The following is a 24,419-nucleotide window of genomic DNA, read 5'->3' as shown; positions in this document are numbered from 1 at the left end:
CTTTACATGGGTCAGATTTTCCTAACTCATGCATCTCAAGCATTTTGCTTTGTGCCTCCACTATAACAGATTTATCTTCATGCGGGTCAAAATTTTCTAACTCATGCGCTTTAGGCTCATTTAGCCTTATGCCTTCGTCGTGGTGGATTTTTTTCTCGAGTGCATAGGGTTCTCCCGATTCATATATCTTGGGCATATTTTTCTTTGTACCTCCGCCATGACGGATTTCTCCTCACTTGGGTCGGGTTTTACCGACTCATACGCCTCGAGCATATTTTGCCATGCACCTCCGTCGCAGCAGATTTCTCTTCACACAGATTAGGTTTTCTCGACTCACGCACCTCGAGCACATTTTGCCTTGTGCCTCTATCGTGATTGATTTCTCTTCATGGGAGTCAGGTTTTCCTAACTCATGTGCTTTAGGCACATTTTGCTTTGCACCTCCGCTATAACATATTTGTCTTCACATGGGTCGAATTTTTTTGACTCGTGCACCTTAGGCACATTTGGCCTTTTGTTTTCGTCGTGATTTGTCTTCACGGTGGGTCGGGTTCTCTCGATTCACCGCCTCATGCATATTTTATCTTGTGACTCCGTTGTGGTGGATTTCTCCTCATACGGGTTGAGTTTTCCCGACTCATGTGTCTTAAGCACATTTTGCCTTTGGTCTCCGTCGTGGCGAATTTTTCCTTATGGGGTTTGGTCTTTCTTGACTCATATGTCTCAGGCATATTTGGCATTCTACCTCCACCATGACGGATTTTAGCCCTTTTTTAGTCTTTCATATGGTACTTTTCTAGTCTTTCATCTATTAGTGTCCCTTTGGAATTATCTCGAAAGGACACTTGTCTAAATCGTAGGAGGAGAGAGATAAACTCCCTCCTTGTAAATCCTCCCATACCATATGGATAAGACTTATTTATCCATTTGAGTCTCCAAGGCCTCCTTAGTAGCCTTCTCTATTTTGTACAAGTACCCTGCAGGGCAAGTCGATCCTCGAGTCCCTTGTTGTCACGGTATCGGTTCTATAACCGATCAATCTTCCACCATCCTATTCTTCCACCTCCTTAGGTCAGGATGTCTCTCCTTTCTCGTACAAGCTCCTCCCGATCTACTAGCCACCAAACGATCAAGTTTTACGTTTTATTTTTAGACAACCCAAGGGTGGAGGATGTCCCAAGGTAGTTTAGACCTGTAAGCATAGGGTTGTTCGAGATGTCTCCAAGGTGAAAACATCGAACTCCTAATATGTCACCTATTTAAAAATCGAGGTCAAGGTAGTTTAGAACTTCTAACTACCACAACATCTTCTTGGCATCTTTTACATGTCGATAGACAGATGACTTGGATATTTTCCTCCAATCAAAAACTCTACATGACAACTATATATATCAGATAATGATTCCCTATCAACAAAAATAACGTGAGCATTGGCTAATTGGACATTGGGTTTCTGTTTTGTAATGTCAATCTAAATGCACATATTAGAGAATATATCCTTAGCAACACTATGCACTAGACTGTTCCTTTTATGCAGTAATGATTGGCACTGATGTCTCTCTATAGCATGTTTGAGACTGAGTTGTTCCAAAGTTAAGACAACAGATATATGATTTATCCATCCATCTAATCTATGGATCAAGAAAGATATAATAGCAGCTTCTATATTGCTAGAGAAGGAGACAACAAAAATAAGTCGACGTTCAAGAGGGCCAAGTATAGGAGGAACTCATGTCAGGCATGGAGTTCCGCAAAAAGACAGTAGAAACATGCCATGGAATTTAATCTTTCATCACAAACAAGTAGAACAAAAAGTTCGCAATCCATGCACAGAAGAAGACACAGTATCCTCTAATTCTGCTTATGACTTGTCTGCTTCGATACCCTACGGCTTGTAGAGACCAACCAAATAGGACTGAATCAGGATTCATTTTTGTGTTCTTGTTGCATTCTGATCGAAACAAGGCAAGTGCAAGGGGTCCCAAGAAGCACCCGTCCTTGTTTGCTGGATGAACATATGGAGAGAAAGCCCTCGTCAGCATCTTGCCCATGTTAGCACAATGCCAAGAACTCCCACAAGGTCCCCCATGTCTTGGACTTGTCATCCCTCCTTTTGCAATTTATTGCATTGCTGTGTTGAGACAAGTTGTGCCTCTGGTCTCTTTCTTCCTCCTCGTTGAGATGTTGTAGCTCACAAAAAGAAAGAGTTGCATTAATCAGATGATGATACTGAGAGAAAAAAATCTTGATCACAGGACTCTTCTCGATCTATATCACCCATACAAAATTCGCCATTGATAGTTGTGTTTCGCCTGGTTGACAAATGGTCCCATTAAGCCTTTTCTCCCCTGCAGTCATGCTCAGCATCTGCAACATGAAAGAGACCCAGCACTATTATATACGTTCTTACGAATTAGAACCAAGAAAAAAGAAAGAGATACTTGAGGGCCTAGTGGTCATCCAAGCTGACAGATCAGTCAGCATCTCTGTTTGTCTTATCTATTGGACTATGTTTTACATGAATTACTAGGAACTGATAATTTAATATGAAATTAAAGTAGAAGATCCTACATCGAGTGCCATGCTGCTGTTTGCATATATTTCCTACATAATTCAGGTAGCATATATGGGAATCTGAGACATTCTACCAACTCATGTATGAGATGAGGTGTTAGGAACATAAACTACCCAAAATCTGGTTTATCTATTAATTAAAGCTTTTGTATAGATTGGTTATTTTATGCAAGCAAACGTAGGGTAAAGAATGGCTTGACGTATAATCACAAATCTGCAAGAATCTAATTCCACATTAAACCAAATGCACCTCTCTCCATGTGACAAGAACCTTAAGATCTACCCTATTTGAGTAACACCAACATATCATGGCTTGTTTCAAAGAATTTTGAACTGCAAATTTGACACTGCATGCAGCAAACTACTTGTTTATGTGTTCATCAATATCAGCACATCAAAATGTGTATCTGTCAGTCTGTACATGTAGTAGCTTCTGACCTTCTAGTGCTTAAAAATCACCCATGTTGTTTCCTCCATTTAGCTGCACTCTTTCGATACATTAATAAACCCAACTACTGATACTTTCTCGTCATGCACAAGCAGGTATAGTCAATGCATGATAGAAATAATAGAAGATAAGAACAAATATTAAATGAAGCTTTATTGAATAGTTGAAGATGCTTCAATACATTAACATGTTCTCTCTCCTATTTATACAAATTAAAAGGAAGGATTTCCCTAACAGAATAGAGGATTTTCCTCAACAGAATAGAAAAATTTCCTCATATAGTTAGGAAAATCTTATCTTCTATCATGCCCCCACAAGATGGTGCTCCTGACAAGGATACCAATCTTGGATCGATGCAAAGAATTGTTTACAAGCGAGAGGCTTCATGAGTAAGATAAGTGTAGATCGCTGCTGCTACTGCTGCGATTGCTGTTGCTGTGATGGCACAGGCGTTCCCTTCATTCTCCTTAAGTCTGCCGAATGTTGGCAGATCAGTGAAGACTACCGCGGTGAGGAAGATGAGGATTGACCACGGAGCCTCTTAGGAATGCAACGGCGTTGGTCGCTGGCCGAAGGGTGAAGCTTCACTTTTCTCAGCGACGTTGGTCGCTAGCCGAAGGCAAGAGCGAAGCTTCGCTTTTCTCAACGACGTTGGTAGTGGTTGCGATTACGATGGCTGCGACGATAAAGAAGAAATCTACAGCAATATTATAGTGATGCTACTACAGCAAAGGAAGAAACTGCAACAGAGGAGGAAGCTGTAGCAGAAGAGGAAGCTGTAGCAGAAGAGGAAGCTGTAGTAGAAGAGGAAGGAAAATAACTACAACAAGGAAGAAATGTGGGGCAGTGCTGATGAGTGGCAGCGAGAAGAGAGCTTGCTCTAGCGGCTGATATCATGATAGAAATAATAGAAGATAAAAACAAATATTAAATGAAGCTTTATTGAATAGTTGAAGATGCTTCAATACATTAACATGTTCTCTCTCCTATTTATACAAATAGAGGATTTTCCTAACAGAATAGAAGATTTTCCTCAACAGAATAGAGAAATTTCCTCATATAATTAGGAAAATCTTATCTTCTATCAATGCACACCTCTAGGATAAATATAAAGGGTGGTTCGGTGAGCAAGACTCCCACTAACATTGGGTCTGGTTAAGATTAATGTACCTAACTATGCAATTTCTTTTTCTTTTTTATAACATGTACTCCATGTTTACCACTCAACTATTGTACATATTGCAAGAGCAAACAAAATGAACCAATAAACAGTATAAAATCATGGACAAGCAGATAAATGTCTAATTGAACTTGTTAAACAATATTTATAGATTAAAAAAACTATATTCATAAAAAGGTCACCTCCATTCCTCTTTCTGTCCCTTTTGAATTCCTTTGTCATCTCCTATCAATCTTTCCCTACCTTCCCTTGTCCTATTTCCAAAGGAACCTTGACCCATGCTGTGCCCACCCAATAATCAGAAGGTGACCCGCATTTTCACTTCAGGAGCAATCAGTCATGCCACAGCCAACAACCTGTAGCATCACCCCAAGATGGTCAAGCTGGTCCCCCCTGAGCTGCCAAAGAACCCATCTTCTCCTCCCCTGATGGCAGCACCAGCAGGGTGCACTCATTAATAATAAATCTATAATACCTAACCTGATCATTCCTTGTAATGGTAACATCCTCTTGTCATTATCTTCAAATACATGAACCTCTAATAAGCCAGTCAAGTTTTGCATGATATATAACTCATTGTATCAGAGCAGTGAAAGGGAACTAACTGAAATTTAGAAGGACAACTTGGATCTAACAGGTCAACATTTGAAAAGTATAGCCTTAACAGTTGCCTTGAATGAAAATTCAAGTTCAGGATTTTAGAAAATGTTGATCCTCATCTATAATATCATGGTGCTCACTCACATAGTGCTGATTTATCTGCACTCCAGAGTTACACTTAGACACACAAGTTTTTATCTAAAAATTCCATCTTTCCAACTTCACGGTGAAAACCTTTTACAATATTGCAAAAAAGAAAAGCATCTTTTTGTGATTTATGAATTTTGCCTTTTGGGCCCCCAAAAAAACCATTATTGAAGGTCTCCAAACTGCAGATACCAAATCAAAGATGGAGATGCAAATGCAAATGCAAATGCATATAGAACAGAATCCTCAATCTTAAGAAAGGCCAGATAGCTTAAATGCATTTACGTTCCAAGCCTTCCAAGATTCCGATTAACGACACACATCCGAATACCAAATCAAGGATGGAGATGCAAATGCAAATGCATATAGAACAGAATCCTCGATCTTAAGAAAAGCCAAATAGCTTAAATGCATTTACATTCCAAGTCTTCCAAGATTCCGATTAACGACACACATCCGAACTAATTCCACCCAGAATAAGACCTAATAGTATAGGGAGGATGCACAAAAGAACAAGTCGGATACAGATCAGAAGATCCACTGCTGCCACCAAGCTTACCGATGGTCCGTTCTGCTTGGAATCATGACAAGCATATACGGAAATTGAACAGACAGAGATGGAGAAGGCGACGAAATCCAAGAGTATGCTCACCAGAACTCTCCCTCCCTCTCCGCATTGCCGAAGAAGCTTCGAAGGGAAGCCTTCTCCGGCCATTCGAATGCGCAATGACGTAATTATTATTTGAGGAAATAAAAAAAAGGTCCGCCGACTATCCGGTGTGCTTACCTGAGATCACTCGAACGCTAAAAAGCTTCCGAAAAATAATTTTCGACCCAAAAGCGTTCGAGTTGCGACGCCCTAAGCTCACTCCGGTGAGCAGAATCTGGCCCCTTTCTTGATCTAACCGAACCGAACCGGACATTGTAGAATAACCGGTTCAATTGTACGGCCCAGTGTGTCAGATGGCAAACTTGGATCCTATAAAATTGACGGGCGCATGCATCATGACCGCTTATCCATCGGGAATTACGACATCCTACGACCAGCACTCGATATGAGTGGGTCCGACGAGAACACTTCAAGCCGGTCCTGATTGACGGGTCATTTTGGCGGTCGACCGTGATCAAATCGATCATTCTACACGAAGCAAAAAGTTCCGATGACTCTCCAGTGAGGTTACCAGATATAACAAGACTGTTTAATGCTTACAGAAAAATTATACCAGCACAAAAACCATGCGAGTTCCACTTTCTCATCCTCACCTACCGGTGAACGGAATCGAGAGCTGGAATAAGGGTCCGAAGACCACCAGTGAGGTTATCACGTATCTGTCCAAACAAGACAAAGAACACAAGGATACAATACTCTTACTCTCAACAATTTTACAGCATCAGGCATAAACAAAATGAATCATAATGCAAGTTCGATGAAGACAGAAAGATATCACGCCCAAATCATCTCAAGAAACAAGCGGCAGCTGAAGTGATTACACGATACATGAAGCAAAAGTTGCGCCAAAACTTCAGTGTTCACGGGGAATCCTCCTATTCTCCTTGCAGAATGGCAAGAGGCAAATGACAGCTTCGATGGTAACAAATACATCTTTCTTAAGAAGAGTTGTCTGGAACTTTGAAAGAGAATCCTTCAACTCCACAACTGACGTCAAATTCCCCGATCTGAAAGATCTGCATATACATGAAGAAAAGGTTTCTGTAAGGTTTTCAAGCCCCTATCAATGCATTGGAAAAGATAATGTGCCGATAGCATGATTCGTCTATCCTTTTCGTACGTTTCATGGCAACAATCTAGTACAACCACATGGCAGGACCAAGAACATTATAGAAGACTAGACAACAGCTTTGTTAGAGATATAGCTACTAGAAGACTACATTAAGAGCACTTTGTAAGCTTAAAGTATGTAAAGATTTCTCTAGTTATTTTTATTGTTTTAAACAAAATATTAGTTTAGTTTAGTGGCTTATGTCCTTAACTGATATCTAATAGCATTCAAATCTCCAATATTTAACCAGCAAGGTGTGTATATTATTGTTTATTACAAAAATCCATTATTGCTACATTTCTCAACCCATACAGCATGAAAGATCAAAATTAGGGTGAATTTAATTCTATATGACATTAAACGATAAAGCTAAGGACTATATGGATTATCTAGTGAAGTAACACATATGGCATGAGGTTAGATCATCAGAATGGAAGAAAACAAAGATCAGGTTGATGCTGGAATATTTGATTTGATCATGCCTGGAATAGTCCATTAGATTAAAGCCGGCTTCCTCAAAATCTACACAAGCTCTGCACTTTCATGCCGCAGAAGACTTCTCAGTAATGAACTTAACAACATCCTTCAGCAATCTGGCAAGAAAGAATTAATGCATACCTCTAGAAACACACACTAAAAGATCCCAGACTCCATAGTCCGATAATCGTCTTCCATAAGTAAAAGAACAGCAGTTGTGACAAGCCTGCAAAATTGTTGTGTTAGCGAGGACATTGATTCAGATAATAGTAAAACTAAAAGCTAATAGCAGAGAACAAAGAGAAATGAAGAAATGCAACTCATGCAAGTTATTATAACCGAAAGCAAAAACCATTGACCAAATATCACACATAAGGAAATTCAAGATAGTTTATATATAATTATAAAGATTTTACCTTCATTGACCTCACCACAAACCAGAAAGTATAGCACTCTAAAATTTCAAGAAACAAGATAATAATGCAGAATGAACACCATAAATCTCAATGACCAAGAAGAGTGTCGTTATAGCTTAGTCAATGAGAGATAATTGACCCATACATATGGCTTTAAGCATAATATAACAATATAATATATCTGATGATTCTCATTCAGACTCAAACTAGTATGGAAACAACATACTTGAAAATAAGTTGAAATGATCCAAATTTCAATAAGGCATGTTCAGACTTTTGTCCTAAAATTATTATTCTTTTATCCCTGAATGAAATTACAACTGTTCCTGACTTCCTGTGAAGATTCAAGAACAGTAGACAGAAGCAGGAGACATTCTTAACAAATTTCCTATTTTTGGCCTTTTTTCATTATTTGGTTGTATGGAGAAGAAATAACTCTTTTTATACTAGACTGCATTAGAAAGTTTGCCGGTATGGTCAACAGCATGTGATTTGTTGTCATCCAACAAAGTGAAAGCACATAACTGCTCAAGTTTTAAAATGCATAAAGGTTTTAGATGAACTTGAAATGCAAACAATAGCCACCTAGAAGCATACCTGTAAATAACAATGATAAAAATGCTGCAATAAAAAGCAAGCTTGATTATTCTGTATTTCTTCTCTTCATTCAGCAGTCTAAAGATCTCAGTAACATCAATTAGATGCTTCCTTTTCATATATCTGGAGTAGAAAAAAGTGTATCATATGTAAAGTTATTCCAGTTCCAATGAACTTATAAAACATAAGATGCCACAAGTGGCAAAAGATAAGTAATGAAAACCGACTAACTGGAACATGCACACTGTAATGGTCGAAACATGCCATCAGCAGTTAACAATAACATACTGATGTAAGATGTCCATTTTATAAGTTTCTTCAGGATATATACAGAATGAAGTATATATTCAAGTTTTAAATGACAGTGAATCAAGGTATTCTCTCTTTTATGTTAGGTAAAGCTTGAAGTGAAACCAAGTCCAGTTTCCTAACCAAGACTTTATTAATAAAGTCAAAGTAGTATACTAAACAACTACAATAAATGTTATATCCTTTTCTAAGTGATTGAACCATACATTAACTTTTGATATAGCCTCCTGACCCTGCAAAAACATAACTAAGCCCATCCCCTGTTACAAAAAATGTATAGTCATGCATATGAAAATGAGGAAGCATTGCCAAACAGAACCTTCTTCAATTCCATATATCATCCACAAAGCTGAACTGTGGTTAAAAGACTCCCACATGCATCAAGTATATTAGAACTATATAAAACTTTTCAGGGATACCACAACTATCTGATTAATCAGGTAGACTGATGCATTTAGATTTAGAAAATTGTAAGACCAGAAGATATCTTAGAACTAAATAATTAACACTTAGTACTTATCCAGCAGACAATGATATGACTAATGCAACAAAAACATCAAACATGAACATCTTGATGGCTCTGAAAATTCCCAAGGAATCTACTAAGCACATCAACAAATAAAAAGAAGGCATATAACCAAACATAAAACCATAGGAAAGAGATGATTCGTACAGCTTTGTGTGGTAATAAGTGATGGGAGCCATTAGTAGAAATGGAAACCAATGCCATGTCAGAAGGAATAAAATGCATAAGGTTCCCTGCACCATGAACTCTGGAACCACAACAGCATTGATTCGTGATGATAAATCATATGGGTTGATATAGTCAAACTCCAAATCAGATAAGCAAATGAGCTGTTACATAAGTAAAACCAAGAAAAGTTAGAAGGTCAAAAAGGTACATGGTTAAAAAAATTTAAATACCCTGTTACAACCCCCAGGCAGTTTGTACAGATACAGGTAAATTGAACTTAATATATTAACATAAGAAACCAACAAATATACCAAAATCCCTATTTTAATCAGACAAATGAGAAACAGAGAAGCAACTTATTGACACGTTAAATGAGAAACAGATAAATGAACTTCTGGTACTTGATAAATAAAATTGCATATGGTTGGATAAGTGGAAAAAAGAAAAGGATAATGACTGTATGTCACAAGAGGATGTTAGATGACTGAGGCCATATTGCACTTTATACCAGTTTGCCTTGCCTTCAATAAATAAAGAACATGTACACGTTTAAATTGACAAGTATAGGCTACTAACATGCATTACGCATTTTAGGATTTGTACAATCCTTAAGCAAGCCCATAAATACTGGCAGAAGAATCATTTCTTCAGTTTGTGTATGTCTGCCTGATGCTGGAGCTTATACATTAAAATATATCATAACTGGAAAGCTACAAGAACGACGGATTAGTAATTCCAAGCTGCCAGCTACTAGGTGATGTAGAGAAAAAGATCGGCATCCTTCACTTTGAAGATAGATGGAGCTACTGTACCTTCCACCAGGTTGTAGAAACTGTGCAATCAAAGGGAACTTCAAAGGCAATGTTGGAGCTCAAGCTGGTGCTAAAGAACCAAATAGAACTCAAGATCGTTTTTTTACACGTTCACGAACTATTCCAAAACCAAGGGGACAAAAAGGTAAGGGGAAGCTAACAACTTATACCACGACGCAGGCACCACTGTCGAGTTAACAGCATAAAGGATGCATTTTTTTCCCGTGAAATCTCACAACACAAGACAAATATTAACCACACAAGCTGAAGACAACGGACACGGCAACAATCCGAAGAAAAAAAGGCTCCAAAATATACGAAACAAAGCCAAAAAACAGAGCACGGTTTGGGATGTTCTTGAGAGATGGCGAGTCGAAAGGGGGATACAAGCAGGGTTTAGGGTTTAAGTTTCACCTGATAGGCGCTGAATCCGATGAGAGAGATCGCAGCGGCGAAGGCGAGGAGCCAAAGGAAGAGCTCCCACGCCATGGCGGCCTCGATCTTGTCGCTTCAAAGGGGAGAAAGGGATCGAATCGAACCATAGGATTCCGGATTTCGACTTTGGGCATTAAGCCCGAGTAGCGAAGCAAAAGTGACAAGTAACACGCAACACTTGTCTTACGCGTCCATGTTTACGCGCACAGCCGAGTGGAGGAATCAGTGGAACCCACCTCGGAAACCACTCCACGTGTCTAATGGGTAGATTGAACTTTGTTTCTTTCCACCGAAACGTGGAACCAACATTTCACTAATACGTTAGTGGAGTGGGTGTTCAAATCAAATCGAAATTAGTATCAAAATCGAATTGGTTGAGAAGAGATTTGATCGGAATCGATTCATCAATAATTTGATTTAAAAAACTATAAATGATTCTAATTCTAAAGATTTTTTTATTTTAATCAATTAATTTGATTCGAATTAAATCGATCTTAATTTTAAATATATCAATCTATCCAAATTCAATGACTTAAGTCTTTAGTCGATTCAATTTGATTAATCAAACTGACGTAGGGACCCCTTTAACGATGTTAGTCCAATCAATAGGTCTAATTTAACAAATCTTTTTTGTCGATCCAATTCAGTTAAACCGGTTCATAAAATGAAACTAATTCTTTTGAAATATATTTATTTATTTATTTATTTAAAATTATAAATCGACTAATCGAATCGAATTAATCAATTTAGAATGAATTCAATTAGGTATGTTCAAATTAGTTTTGATCTACTTACTTTGAATCAAAAAATCAGATCAATTCATTTTGATCCATTTTAATGAAGCTAGAAAATTGTAGTTCATAGTCTAAATCTTAATTGAATGCCCATAGATCTCACTAACATCTCAACAATCGCTTTATTAATCACCATCTAATTCAGAGAAATATATTTCAAATTCAAAAGTTTAATATCTCCTCACAAATTAATAAATTAAGCATGGTTAATTTTTTTTTCCTATATAATAAGAATTGAATGATCGATCTAAAAAATCATTATAAATTAGAATACTCATATTATCATGATTTGAGTCAAGTTAACTAGCCTATCAATTTTGTTTAGCCCAAATGACTAGTCAAAATAAATACATTCATCAAACCAAATCTTGTCCAATATGAGACTAATTAAGATGTAACTTGGTAACTTAGTGGTCACTCCACTCACTATGCCTAAATTTCAGAGCTTCATAAGTTAACTGGTCTATTAATTTTATTTGACCCAAACTATTAGTAAAAATACTTAAACTAAAGTATATAATAATACATTCATGAGTCAATCTTAATCTTATCCATTTTTATTATTAAATTAATCGAGGTATTCCAGCATCATTTATTTGATTAGTTAGTCAAGCATGTCTTATTCTTTGCTCCCTCTAATCCTCTTTCTATTTGGGTAAGAAGACATAATCATAAAACTGAGTTATAAGAACAAAAAATTCCACTCTTTGTGGAGAGAGCATGTGATATGCTTGTCGCTGAAACCTGATCACCTCAAAACTCCCTTGTAAATGATGTCCATGTTCCTCAGACTTGGCTGCTCCTCCCCCCTCCTGAGAACAAAGATATGAGAGGATCCATATGGCACGTCAAATTGTGTCATGTGACCACCACATCCACAGCTGAAGCACCTTAAGATATGAGAGGGACAGGACCATACCATCACAAGATAGGAATCAGGCTTGTGCATGCAGTAAACATTACTTCTCCACAGCCATTCCACAGTGCTATTCCACTGCTGCCACAGCATGCTGATCCAAGGATAAGAGAGCATTAGAACATCTTCCATGGATTCCATGAGAAACATAAACTTCACGTTCTAATACACACAAGAGAGAGAGAGAGAGAGAGAGAGAGAGAGAGAGAGAGAGGAGCATGGGGCAAAAGCATTGAAGAGGATGTGTTCATGGAATCCCCATCCGACCAAAAGAGCAACAGATAAGCATGGATCAAAATAATTGAAGGGAATAAAAAGCCCATAAGATGTGCTTCCCTCCTATCCAACAAGGATCACACACTCCCCTCGTGCTTGTCTGTCTGCTGATTCTAATGATCAAGACAAGCTTCACACCCCCCTACTAAATGCAGGAAACATGAAAGTACTAGCACTGCTCCACTGCATGCGCTGACAATGCATGAGCATCACTGCTCGAAGAAGACTGCTGAATCCCTACCATCTGAATCCAAAGAATGTGATGATAAGGACACTCCACTTGCTTAAATCCTTTGGCTTACAATAATGCTCTCTTATGCAGGCACTTTAGGAATATATGGCACACATTCTCAAGAACCAACTCGAGTATAGCATCTGAGAACATGATGCCTACTTGTTGATCGCACAGGTAGAATAAGGGAGTTTACAGATCCTTGGCATTAGCATGGTGGATATGTAGTAGATGTTCCCTTATCCCTTATGCTATCCCAATTCCAAGGTCAACCTCTTGAAGATGCTGAATTCTATGCATTATCCTCATGGCACAAGTCAATGTGCAAAAGGTCCTTTTGGAAGGGGTATTGGAACCAGTGCTTGTTAAAGATTGTGGTAACCAAAGATTAGAGCAGTGTAATGGCATTATTTTATCGAAACCGAAGCTAATTATATATGAAGTTCCTTTCCGTGCAGTCCTAAGCTATCATAGTTTATTAGCAATACTCTTTGATTAGTCCTAATGAGATCTTATAATGTTTTTGCAGCAGGCTTCTCATGCAGAACACAACAAGTGCCAATGGATGCAAAGTAAAAAGAGAGAAAAGGAAAGGGTGAGAGGAAGGAATATAGGTGACTCACATGATAGTTAATCAAAGAAGAACTCCAATTAAAATTCTTTTGCATTGGAGTTGCCAAGTAAGTGTTGACTGAAGGAGCTGCTCACTTTCCACTCCATCTACAACTTGTATGAGACCGTGGCACCACCAAAAGGAGCTTCTCTTTGAAGATTCCTAAATAAAAACTCAGCTTCCCTCGAAGAAATGAAAAGAGAAAAAGAAAAAGGCAAGCAGATCATTGTTTGAATAGCTAAGCTAGTTGAGGACTCGCTCTGATGGATCTCAAGAACCTTGATTTTTGTAAGATCAAGGTTCTTGAGATAATATGCTTTCCTGTAAGATCATGCAAAAGCCTCGGATTCATATGCACAGTATTGTAAACGGTGAATTCAATGCATTCAATGCCGAAGGCATCACTTCCTCTCCTTTTTTCTTTTGCTGTTCTTTACGTGCATCGGCTGCACTTATCGGTCGGGTTGATCGCCGGTGGCCGTGCCGTCACGGCATGGCGTCAAACATGGGATCATGCGAAGGCACGTGCCATGCAGATGACCTAAAATATAAATATAATAAAGTTATTTCCATGTTTTCTTTTTTTTTTTCATTTATTCATTCATCCAAAGTCGAGATAAACAAATTCTCGTGCTTTTGATGTGATGGTGGTCAGATGCAGCTATAGGAGTATTCAACAGTCTAATAAAATGCTTAGCCTCACGTCGAAAGGCACAAGAAAAAAAAGCTCATGCCACAATCCCAATGTTAAGTTGAATCACCAAAGAAAAAATACTAAGAAAGAAGAAGGGATACCGCTATTCTTATCACCAAGAAGTCAAAGAGTGGTGGCACCTTTTAGCCACTCAAAAGGAGGGAGAGAGCCACAACAAGTGAAGTGATGCTTTGCAAGTGGTGGTCCTCATCCCTCTCACTAATCAAGAAACTCCTCAAAATCACACCATTATTCTTCCTAAGAATGAAATTTTTTTTTCTCATCATGATTTTAAGATTAATGAATTCATGTTCGTTAATTGATTAAAAAATTATTATAGATTCGAAGTCTCGAAAAATCTTTGATTGGGGTTTGTGACATATAAATATTTTTATAATTAAATTAATTAATTCCGATCAAGATTGATAAGATCTATTTATGGTAAAATTTTCTTATCGGTGCCGCGCTTACGAGTCACCAGACACACCAAGAAATTGCCAAAAATAGTATTCAATGGATACCCACAGGCAACGGTGCAGTTTTGGAGTTGGACGTACACATCGGGGGTGTTTAGGAAAAGGGAGGGCGTGGTGGGGCCAACAAACGGGGGGTTTGACGGCGGCCGGAGACGAAAGCGACGGAATCGGGAACTCCGTGAGTCGTGGTCACGTGGGGAGGCAGCAAAAGGCGAACACGACGGGGCAGGCGCGTTCTGCAGCGCCTGACGCCGTCTAACGGCATCCTATTCGCCCGTCAACGGCCTCCCCGTGTGGTTCCCGGAATATTTATATTATTGGGATGCTTCTGGGAGCTCGTGCCACTCACGTGTGCGTAAAGGTTGTTAATACAGGTTGGCCAACTCTTCTTCGCCATAAAATTATGGTAGTACCCCCGTCGTTGACTGGTCAAAATTACCGAACAATCCTTGACTCAGTGCGTCCATCAATTTGACTGCATCTGTCACGAATCCATATGATCTATCCCAACCGAATCCATCAATTAAGCATCGAGGATGGAGTATATGAAGAATATTTTGGTTAATTTACGAAAATATAACTCCAAGGGCAGTTTGGTCACTTTGATGTTATAAATAACTTGGACTTCGGAGGCCTGGCAGCGATTGCTCGCGTTTTCACCACTCCAAATCGGCGCCTCTCGCTCTCTTTCTTGTGTCGTCCTCGTCGTCGTCGTGGTAATTATAGCCGAAAGCCACTGCCTTGCTTTCGGTGTCGGAGAGGAGATGGATCGATGGAAGCAAGCTGTCTCGCGATGGTCATCATGAGTAATTTAAGGGCGTCAGAGAGGGAGGCGAGCCGTGAAAGGAACGATTTTTATCGGTTCGTCCCCAAGATTCCCGATCGGAACAGCCTCTTTAATTTGCCTCGTTGTAGCTGATAACATAGTTTGGTTGATTTGGCTTTGGATGTGGGTGGTTTCTTGGGAAGCTGGTTCTTGGAGCTGCGCTCACGGCGAAGAGGCGGAAGCTGTAGGTTCAGATCTTTTGTGGGAAAAGAAGCTTCTTTTGATTTGAAGTGGTAAGCAAGGAGAGGGCGGTTTGGGAGAAGAGAAGAGGGAGGAGGAGACGTGATGTACGGGTCTCCGTCGGGGCGGCCGTCGGAAGATCTCAACCTTCCTTACCCTCCCGCCGGTCCGTTCAGTGGACAACGAACAGCGGAAGCCGAATCCGATCTCCTCCGCCGCCAGCATCAGCATCAGCAGCAGCAGCAGCAGCAGATGAGCTCCGGCCTCCTCCGGTATCGGTCAGCCCCGAGCTCGCTGCTCGGCGAAGTCTGCGAGGACTTCCTTTCCGTTAGAGCCTCCAGCCCCGAGACCGAGACCATGCTCGCCCGGTTCTTGGCGCCGGATCTCCGCGACGAGACCCAGGACGGTCCTTCCGGTGGCGCCGCCACCGCTAGCGGCCAGAGCAGCCCTCACTTTCCACCCCCGCAGCTGCCGCCTTCTGCACAGGAGGTCAAAGAACAGCAGAGCAGAGGATTTACCTCTGCCCCGCAGATGATATTCCGTCCTCAGCAGCAGCAGCGGCAGATGCCGAACCATAGCTCATCGGAGAGCCCGTTCCGGGCCGTCATGGGATCATTGACGATGGAGGCGGCACAACTCAAGCACGGAGACTTCGGCAGCTCCTCTAATCTCATCAGGCACAGTAGCTCTCCTGCTGGCCTGTTTTCTCACTTGAACGTGGACGAAGGTACAAACTCTTCTCCTCTTCCTGAAACTGTACGACTTCACTCTTGGCGTAGTTATTGGCAATAGTTTTGAGGTCAGGAAGATCTTTGAAAGATCCAGTAACCTAACTGTTCATAGGGCCTACACTACAAGTCCTGAAGAAGAAGAAGAAGAAGAAGCAGATTCAGATTGACCCATGAGATTTTTATCCGTTTATAGAACTGTTGTCCATATTTGATGATTATAACTTCAAGATTTAGGACACACAAGAATTTCTCGCTCATTATTTGCTGTTTGTCAAAAACATGTGGAAACTTTCCTTTCCTGGTGTGAGGACAGGAATGCGAAGTCCATTTTATCTGATTGCAGAGGACCTTAAAATTTGTGCTATAGGTTATGGTATGAGGAGAGGGACGAGTGGCTTCATGATGGATGCAACAGATAGATCAAAGGGTCAGATAAGCTTCTCGTCGAGGCAAAACTCCGTGATGTCGCAGATCTCCGAGATGGAAAGCGACGACATGGATGGGAGTAGCAGCCCCAAAGACGGCGGAGGCGGCGGCCGGAGTTACATACCGGGATTCCCGGTTGGCTCTTGGGACGATTCCTCTCCCTTCAACAACAACAGCTTGTCAGGTCTAAAGGGAAGCAGAGACGGCGAGGAGAAGATGGTCACAGGTCTCAGTCCACTGGAGCTGCCACAGGTACTTACAGCTCCTCTCCATCTGCTCCATTCCATCCACAAGCTCCGCTGACTAGTCTTCCTGCTTTTACTTGGGAACAGAATGGAGAGGTGAGGAACCATGGGTTGGGTCTGTTTAGCTTGCCGAGGTCTACGTCGGAGATAGCCACCATAGAAAAGTTCCTACAGTTCCATGACGCAGTCCCCTGCAAGATCAGAGCTAAACGAGGCTGCGCCACTCACCCGCGAAGCATAGCCGAGAGGGTAACTCTTCTCTTGATCGCGTCTCTAATCCGTGATCTGGCGGACACAGGCTTAACCAATCATCATGCTTTTGGGCAGGTAAGGAGGACTAGAATTAGCGAGAGGATGAAGAAGCTCCAAGAGCTTGTTCCTAACATGGATAAGGTGATCAACATTAACACAAACTAAGATTTATAGGTAGTCACAACGAGTGTCTAACTTGCTGTGGACAATCGACAGCAAACCAACACAGCAGACATGCTAGATTTGGCAGTGGATTATATCAAGGATCTCCAGAAACAGGTGAAGGTATAAATTCTACCGCCGAACTATTTTGATTGTGTGCAGATTCACATTAGTGCTGCATGGTTTATTCATGTACGGACTTGATATTTGAAGGCATTATCGGAAAGCCGGGCGAGCTGCAGCTGTTCAGCTGGCAGGCAGAAGCCCTACTGACACAAGTGGAAGAGGAGATCTCAGAGCCAGAAAGAAGCAGATAAGGATGTAAAGAAGAAAGAAATGTATAGCTATGTGATCACAGACTAATAAGCTATATACTTAACATTGTTTCCTAAATGTTTATGCTTGTTTTAATCTCTTGTCCACACACAATGAAAGCATATATATTTGCTCGGCTGACGCCATGAAAGGGCACTAAGATCAGAGGAGCATATCTCAGACAGCTGAAATGGGTGGGGCATCGATGTTTTCCTGCTACAATTAGCTAAGCTAGTCTTGAATCGGAGTCAAATCACACCCAGTTTGGATGATGTACTCGCGTCATGTCATGTCTTGGCTTTGCCTAATTCAATGCTCCCAACCAACCCTCAAAAAGAAATGGCGGCAGGCGGGGGGGGGGGCCAAGCAGAGGTGGTTGTGGGATCCTTTCTCTGTCTTGTGGTTTTGATTGTTATGGCCATCAACTTCCCACCAAGTAAAAGAATAGATAAACAACAAAATAGCAAGAAACAAATAGCTGTATCATTCTTCCCACGAAAAGTTGACTTGTTGTAATTAATTTAGATCATGACATTTCCAAGAATATGAATGAATTTTGTTACCATATGCATGTGAGCTGTAATGGAAACAGAAATCATGTCAAGTCAGCTTTATGTATTGGAAGGATCCGGTGGTCTAAAACATCCGCAGCTGTAGACAATAGGGCGATGATGGGAGAGGATAAGATTTCAATCCAGCAGAAGGTGATGGGAAGAAGACGAGGAAGTAGGAAGCGCCGAGAAAGCAACATGAGAACAAAAAGCGATGGAATATGGACGCAGAAAGATGGATGGATGGAGAGAGCTTTGATTTCACATCCACAAAGGTAATCATCAAGCTGAGATCAAAGGGCACAAGGAAAGGAAATGGATTGCGTTCTGCAGGTTCACTGGTACTATCATAGATCTAGATTTGGAGGCCAGGTAGAAATTGATGCAGTCGAGATGGTGGGCACCCTGATTCAGTAGTACTGTGGCAGATTGCAAAATCTAGAGAGAGAAAGAGAGTTACCGCAGCTCAGATCCCCATTGGATTTAGTGCTCGGTGGTCCCATGGAGGGCCACCCCACGAGCATAACCCATGTGAGACAGTAAATGATCCATTTACCGTTCCCTCGGTAGATAAATTGTTCTTGACGACATTACTGGGATCCAAAGCAGCACCCATGTACGATGCACCTTGATCCTTGCTTACCAAACTGGGAAAACCCAGCAGAAATATGATTGATGATACTCCAAAACACTATGTTTAATGCTAGTATGTAACATGTAGAGCAATAGAATTATGAGTTGCCAGCTGATACCTGATGTTGGAAGCCAAAATGAGCACTTGGGGCACATCCATCAATGTCTGCAACAAGTAAAAGACGATTGATGAGTATTGAGCAACAAAAACACCTCTTAAAAGTTTACAGCCAAAGACCTGAACAGGTTGATCCAACAAGGGAGAGCATAGCGGCCAGCAGAATCAAATGTCCTCCTCACAGATGCATTGCACCTTAAACAATAATGGATTCGCCCCACTGGATTAAATCCGAAGCAGCAGAAACTGGAGAATGACCACCACCTCTCACCCAGATGCAATACATTAAACTTAGCAGTGGATTTTTATGGGTAGGTGCTTGCCATTGGACCAAGGGAAGCCACAAATGTTGGCTGATTTGTGACATGAACCTGTGAACCTGAGCTACTGAACCTGTGATTTCGTATCTCAAGTCAATTTACACAGTGATTTCCCCTATTCGCAGGTCTCACACCAACATAAACAATAGCAAAGCATGATTGATTGTATATAATGCAGAGAGGCATTACCAGGTCGGATCCATCTAAGTCCTAGCTCTTTTAGTTGAATCTGATAGGTTTGCAGATCACAGATCCAAATTGAGGATCCACACACCATACGTTGGTTCGGCACATTATCAGGTAAAAAATAAGATCTGATAAAATAATTGGATCCGAAAATGAAGATGGTACCTGAAAATTTCAGGCTGAATACACGCCCAGGTCAACTTCTCCGATGCATCAACACCCCTACAATTATCAAACATGTAAGAGTCACATAAATAATATGACAAAGAATCTCAATCACCTAGATGTCCTTTTCGGGAAAAAGGGAGATGATGCATGACAAACAGATATTGATGCGATGGTTTCTGGCATTAACTTTCAAAAGTAAGATACAAACCTTGATTAATTGGCATAAGGATCAAAATTAGGAACTTGGAATGGTGTTAGATTATTAAGTGGGAAAAAGAGAAAGTATAACAAATCGAAGTTCATCTTTACTGATAAAATCACAATTCAAAATGCTAGCTGAAGAATGTTCTCCGAGGTGGAAGAAAACTGGCAAGCAGAAAGCAGTGCTAGCAATATTTTTCTGTGGGTAAGTGGTAGTACTTCTCTTCCATAACTATAATTCATGGGTGCTGGCCTGGGACCAGAACACTCAAACAGAATGCCAAATGTAAATGGTGAGCAGCCTTTACCTGATAGATTTCATAAAGCAAAATATATATAAAACCAAAACCTACATGCACATTATCTGAAGAGCTCCATGATTCCCAGTGGAAGTTTTTACCACGCATTGAAGAGCCCCTCCCGGTGCTCATTGTCAACCCAATCACTCGTGGCATCCATGCCAGCATCAACTATTTCAGGTGCTCACTAACTGAATTTGTAAAGCAGTACCATCTCCATTGGCATCCAAAGAAAAGCATAAGATCCAGCAACTGTGCTGAGTAACGGATTTGAAGGACAATCGGCAGTCTGCATAAACTTTGATTCTGAGATGGAATCAGATATAACTGGCATGTACATCTTTTTCAAAATTGCAGGGAAAGATTTGCACACCCTACATACACCACGAATGGTAAATAAGCAGCATGCTGAAATGTTCAAAATATATATATAGTGTCCACCTCTAAATTTGTAAGGAGAATTCCTGTCCAATGGATTTAGTAAAGAGACATGAGAAGTTGAAAAGATTACATTATTTGTTCTGTAAATACACCATAAATTAATTAATTCATTCTGATGCATCTTTCTAAATGCAAGTCAGGACTTGGTTACCAAAATTAGGAAATTGAACAATAACATATGGAAGGGTTAGAGTGGGCACCAAGTGAACTTCAGGATAAGATTCATCACAAAACCCTAGCAATGGATCAACAAAACTGGTGATTAAAGAAAATATATCCACCTTAGAAATGTATGGAACTTTGTTATAGTGCACAAAAACAAAAATGGTTTCACAATTAGGCTCCAGTAAGTTGTAAAATATACCATTGACCTTTTCTTAGAAGCTATTAATAAAGATATCATACAAACATTAGGAAGTTCAGAATGCAAAGTTCAAGCTGGATCAGATACTAGGCCCAAAGAGATTAGCTATCTGTGTTCAGATACAGCTCAAACCTGCAATACATGATGTAGATCTCTGCAATTCAGTCAAGAAGTATTTAAGGACTTCTTCAGCATGCCAAAGAAGAGTCAATTTAAGATCCTAAAGCAACCCAACACTGGGATCCAGAACCTAGCCATATTATGCGTGAGAGCAAATTTACCATGCCAACTTCAAGACCACTAATAGAACAAACAATGAGCAACCAGATGAAACTCCCCCTATTAGGTTTATGTGCATCCATCCTCTCATCATGATTGGCATTAATGTTCAGCTCCACAAAAATAACAAAAAGAGGAAATTTCCCAAGGATTCTCTTCCAATATAGTGTCATAAGCCACAAGACTGAAGCCTAAACTAACCCTTTTACCTACAACTTAGGAGACACAAGTTACAGATTGGTACAACTTAGGGGACGCTTCTAATATTGTACACCATCTAACTTCCTCTTGCCATTTGCTTGAACAAATTGATACATCAATTGACCATGTGAAAATTCAATTACTAGCATTCCACTTGAATCAGATTTTTTCGTTGAACACTGTCATCTCTTGACTAGATTCGTGGCTTCTGTACTGCCTATTAGACAGCCTTTCCATTATTTATATGCATGCAACCGTACGATTGCCCCATAATGTCATCCTAATATATGATATTAAAAAGCAGCAATAAGTTCATCTGCAGCCCAAATTCTGCACCTCAATTGGGGGTTGGGATCTCCTGACATTCAAATTACATCTTTGAACTATCTCTCATTTTCATCTGTTTTTCCAACAGACACCGCGGTTTGAATCATATCCGCGAATGCTCGCACACAAACGATTACAAACGATCACTCAAAAGTGCCATCAACACTTCAACGGGATCGAATTGAATGATAGAATATTTCACTACCAATAACATACAAAAAAAGACACGTTCAATGATCAGCAAGCAACTGATAGACAAAGCAATATGGTGCCAAAACAACAACCACAACAGCAACAATGAAATTATGACCTCGTGGCGCCCCTCGCAGCCCTATCGCGATGCGGCCGACCTCGTCACGGCGGCAAAGGAGATTGCTCTGCGGCCGGCGTGACGGGCTTCGTCAGTGGAGATTGTTTAGGTCGCATGGGAGATAATTGAGGAAGCCTAATATATACTTAACAGCCCTAATTAGAGACGGTTCCATTGTGAATAGGATTTCATCTAATATATTATATTAATTAGTGCATTATTACATAAATGACAGGTTCCAATGTTTTGTGTTGATTCATTTTGATATGTATTTTATATTAGTAGTTATTCCAAAATAATAATAAAATATTAATTATTTTTAATTTTTTAAATATAATTTGATTGTTTGAGATGTTAATTATTCTGAGTTAATCTTAGATTGTCCTTTGACTTCATTTAATTAAATAAAAATATATTATTCCCATTGTACTTTGACTTCATTTAATTATATAAAATATATTATTTTGAATAATTTTTTATAAATATAAAAAAATTGAATGATATTTTTATTAAAAAAATCGGATGAGATTTTAAACCTCAAATTCTTTTTAAGTGAATCTAGTACTTCATCATTTTTGACTCAGAAATAGATTTTGAATCTTCAATATTTAGTAAGTAGGTATGGTATACCACCCCCAAATATATCAAATCCAAATTAAATTTATACCTCAAAATAAGATATTGAAGAAAAAAGATAATATAAAAATTTATATTTTTATATAAAATGTATAAATATTTATTAAAGATGATATTGTTGGTGAACAAATAATAGCATCAGCAAAATGTTTTTAGAATATTAATTTGAGGGATTAATAAACACAGGCCAAGAAATTTAGATTTTCTGATAAATAACAAAAGCTGAAATATCCAAAGCTTCATGCATGTAGGGGTGCACAACTTGATTAAGTTGAACCTGCGGCACATCCGCCAAACGCCCCTTCGAAATGTCGTCACCGCTCGTTCTCCTCCTATTTTGAAAATTCAAAACTAGGCGGCACTGGAAGCGGCGGTGACCGGCGGTTCCGAGTCCCGTCACCACCGCCCCCGTCGCCTAAAACGCTACTTAAGTCGATCCCCCCTCTCTCTTTCAATCTCGCTCCCCGGCCGCCGATTCCCTCTCCCGTCTCCCTCACGCTCTCTCCGAAGTCGAAGGCGACGACAAAAAAGAGGAGAGACGAGCATGAATCAGGGCTTGGGAACCATGGTGGACGCGGGGGAAGGGTTCTGGATCCGGACGGTAGCTTTCCCAGACGCGGTGGTGCGATCAAGATCAAGGCGTGAGCAGAGCTTGGTGTTCACCACCGACGACAAGGAGAACATCCCCCCGTCACTGGTGGTGACAGCCCGACGCCGTGTCGGGAGAAGGAAGAGTCCTCTACCGAGTTGGTACCCTAGGACACCTCTCCGTGACGTTACGGTGGTCGTCAATGTAAGGAGATCTTGCCCTAAACACTTGAATGCCATGTTATACATGCCCTAAACTTTGTTCTGTACTTAGGCCTTGGAGAGGAGAAGGATGCGTGCGACTGCAGCGAGGGTCAAGCGGAGGAACAGAAACCGTGAAATGAAAGAGCCGGATCAGACATCACTCGGTGAAGCCCTCTCATCTGATGTTTCTGATGCCTGGTATGTTTCTCCAATCGGACATTCGCTCCAAAGCCCTTCCTCCGGCCTGGTCTCCGTCTCGACCGATCCATCGACAGAAGACATGAGACCTACTGAATTCGAGGAGAAACTGCAGAGCACCATTGCAGAGATGGAAAGGCTCGTGCTGAGGAACCTGAAGATGTCGCCGGGACCGCATGCGAAGATGAAGAAGCCCACACGCACTCTCCTGTCGATGCGGTGAGTGAAACATTTCGTTTCACCACGATGCGATGGGTAAAGCCAGCAACTCTGCTGCCTATGGAGATCCACATGGTCTGGGACACTGCTGCTGCTTCATCTCTTTGTTGATCTCCTCGTGAGGACCGCTCTTCGATCATGCGTCCATGTCTTCCCGCTACAACTACAACAAACTTATCTCGTTCTTGGCGTGGCGTCCGATCCGGACGCCGGCCATCTTGGAATCAATCTCGCATATGTGGTCAAAGGTCATTTGATTTAATTTGTTCGGCTTGGATCATTACCATCCAAAGCTCTTCTTAGTGTCTTCGTTTTGGTGTTTTTGGAAGATATTGTATGGGGCAAAAAGGAGCCAAATCAATTCAATCCGTGAGATCGTGCACACGATTGAGGTTTGCGTTTCTGCAAATTAACCTTTACCTTCATCTTCCCCTATTAAATGTCGACTACCTTTTGCAGAAGTGCCGTGATGTAGCTGTGCAGCGGCCAATGGTTGCATCGCTTGTGACCTCTCGGCTTCACTCTTTTACCGATGCCAAATCGGTAAATTGCTCGAAGCCTTGAAGCA

The 24,419-nt window shown here is 40.6% G+C and overlaps 3 protein-coding genes and 1 long non-coding RNA gene across 10 annotated transcripts; 2 read left to right on the top strand and 2 right to left on the bottom strand.

Annotated features, from left to right (window-relative positions):
• Positions 1–6,104: 6,104 nt before the first annotated feature.
• LOC135638510 (protein cornichon homolog 2-like) lies at positions 6,105–10,608 on the bottom strand. Of its 3 annotated transcripts, none has more exons than XR_010496620.1 (6): positions 10,450–10,608; positions 9,203–9,384; positions 8,221–8,343; positions 7,349–7,433; positions 7,213–7,268; positions 6,105–6,635 (listed from the first exon to the last, which is right to left on the bottom strand). XR_010496620.1 is itself a non-coding variant. In XM_065151641.1 (5 exons), the coding sequence occupies exons 1-4, from the start codon at positions 10,522–10,524 to the stop codon at positions 7,364–7,366; spliced, it is 450 nt and encodes a 149-aa protein (XP_065007713.1). In that variant the 5' UTR covers positions 10,525–10,608; the 3' UTR covers positions 6,105–6,635; positions 7,349–7,363. The 3 variants fall into 3 exon arrangements, 1 of the variants encoding a protein (XP_065007713.1); XR_010496621.1 differs by having other exon boundaries at positions 7,213–7,263; XM_065151641.1 differs by lacking the exon at positions 7,213–7,268.
• A 4,517-nt stretch (positions 10,609–15,125) lies between these two features.
• On the top strand, positions 15,126–17,686 carry LOC135639056 (transcription factor bHLH130-like). Of its 3 annotated transcripts, none has more exons than XM_065152795.1 (6): positions 15,126–16,204; positions 16,576–16,886; positions 16,967–17,128; positions 17,207–17,272; positions 17,348–17,410; positions 17,507–17,686. In XM_065152795.1, exons 1-6 carry the CDS (start codon positions 15,583–15,585, stop codon positions 17,564–17,566), a joined length of 1,284 nt encoding a protein of 427 aa, XP_065008867.1. In that variant the 5' UTR covers positions 15,126–15,582; the 3' UTR covers positions 17,567–17,686. The 3 variants fall into 3 exon arrangements, with proteins under 3 accessions (XP_065008867.1, XP_065008866.1, XP_065008868.1); XM_065152794.1 differs by having other exon boundaries at positions 17,348–17,416; XM_065152796.1 differs by lacking the exons at positions 17,207–17,272; positions 17,348–17,410; positions 17,507–17,686 and adding an exon at positions 17,306–17,341 and having other exon boundaries at positions 16,967–17,206.
• On the bottom strand, positions 16,141–22,145 carry LOC135639058 (uncharacterized). Of its 3 annotated transcripts, none has more exons than XR_010496837.1 (6): positions 22,007–22,145; positions 20,139–20,373; positions 19,420–19,638; positions 19,031–19,303; positions 18,912–18,958; positions 16,141–16,337 (listed from the first exon to the last, which is right to left on the bottom strand). It is a non-coding gene; the product is annotated as an uncharacterized LOC135639058 (long non-coding RNA). The 3 variants fall into 3 exon arrangements; XR_010496835.1 differs by having other exon boundaries at positions 20,186–20,373; XR_010496836.1 differs by lacking the exon at positions 16,141–16,337 and adding an exon at positions 18,364–18,806 and having other exon boundaries at positions 20,186–20,373.
• Positions 22,146–22,990: 845 nt separating this feature from the next.
• LOC103985512 (protein POLYCHOME-like) lies at positions 22,991–24,158 on the top strand. The gene is made up of 2 exons (XM_009403235.3): positions 22,991–23,435; positions 23,505–24,158. Exons 1-2 carry the CDS (start codon positions 23,187–23,189, stop codon positions 23,853–23,855), a joined length of 600 nt encoding a protein of 199 aa, XP_009401510.2. The 5' UTR covers positions 22,991–23,186; the 3' UTR covers positions 23,856–24,158.
• The last annotated feature ends 261 nt before the right edge of the window (positions 24,159–24,419 follow it).

The sequence above is a fragment of the Musa acuminata genome, chromosome BXJ3-5 (assembly GCF_036884655.1).
Source record: "Musa acuminata AAA Group cultivar baxijiao chromosome BXJ3-5, Cavendish_Baxijiao_AAA, whole genome shotgun sequence".
NCBI classification, from domain to species: domain Eukaryota; kingdom Viridiplantae; phylum Streptophyta; class Magnoliopsida; order Zingiberales; family Musaceae; genus Musa; species Musa acuminata.
This window is presented reverse-complemented; position numbering and strand designations above follow the sequence as displayed.

Excerpts from the sequence above, each read along its gene's own strand:
- LOC135638510 (XM_065151641.1), bottom strand. The coding sequence starts at position 10,524 with ATGGCGTGGGAGCTCTTCCTTTGGCTCCTCGCCTTCGCCGCTGCGATC. Across the intron at positions 9,385-10,449 it reads TCGGATTCAGCGCCTATCAG|CTCATTTGCTTATCTGATTT; the intron begins GTGAAACTTAAA and ends CTTATGTAACAG. Across the intron at positions 8,344-9,202 it reads ACTTATTACCACACAAAGCT|ATATATGAAAAGGAAGCATC; the intron begins GTACGAATCATC and ends TTTCTACTCCAG.
- LOC135639056 (XM_065152794.1), top strand. The coding sequence starts at position 15,583 with ATGTACGGGTCTCCGTCGGGGCGGCCGTCGGAAGATCTCAACCTTCCT. Across the intron at positions 16,887-16,966 it reads GTCCACTGGAGCTGCCACAG|AATGGAGAGGTGAGGAACCA; the intron begins GTACTTACAGCT and ends ACTTGGGAACAG. Across the intron at positions 17,273-17,347 it reads TTGTTCCTAACATGGATAAG|CAAACCAACACAGCAGACAT; the intron begins GTGATCAACATT and ends GACAATCGACAG.
- LOC103985512 (XM_009403235.3), top strand. The coding sequence starts at position 23,187 with ATGAATCAGGGCTTGGGAACCATGGTGGACGCGGGGGAAGGGTTCTGG. Across the intron at positions 23,436-23,504 it reads ACGTTACGGTGGTCGTCAAT|GCCTTGGAGAGGAGAAGGAT; the intron begins GTAAGGAGATCT and ends TTCTGTACTTAG.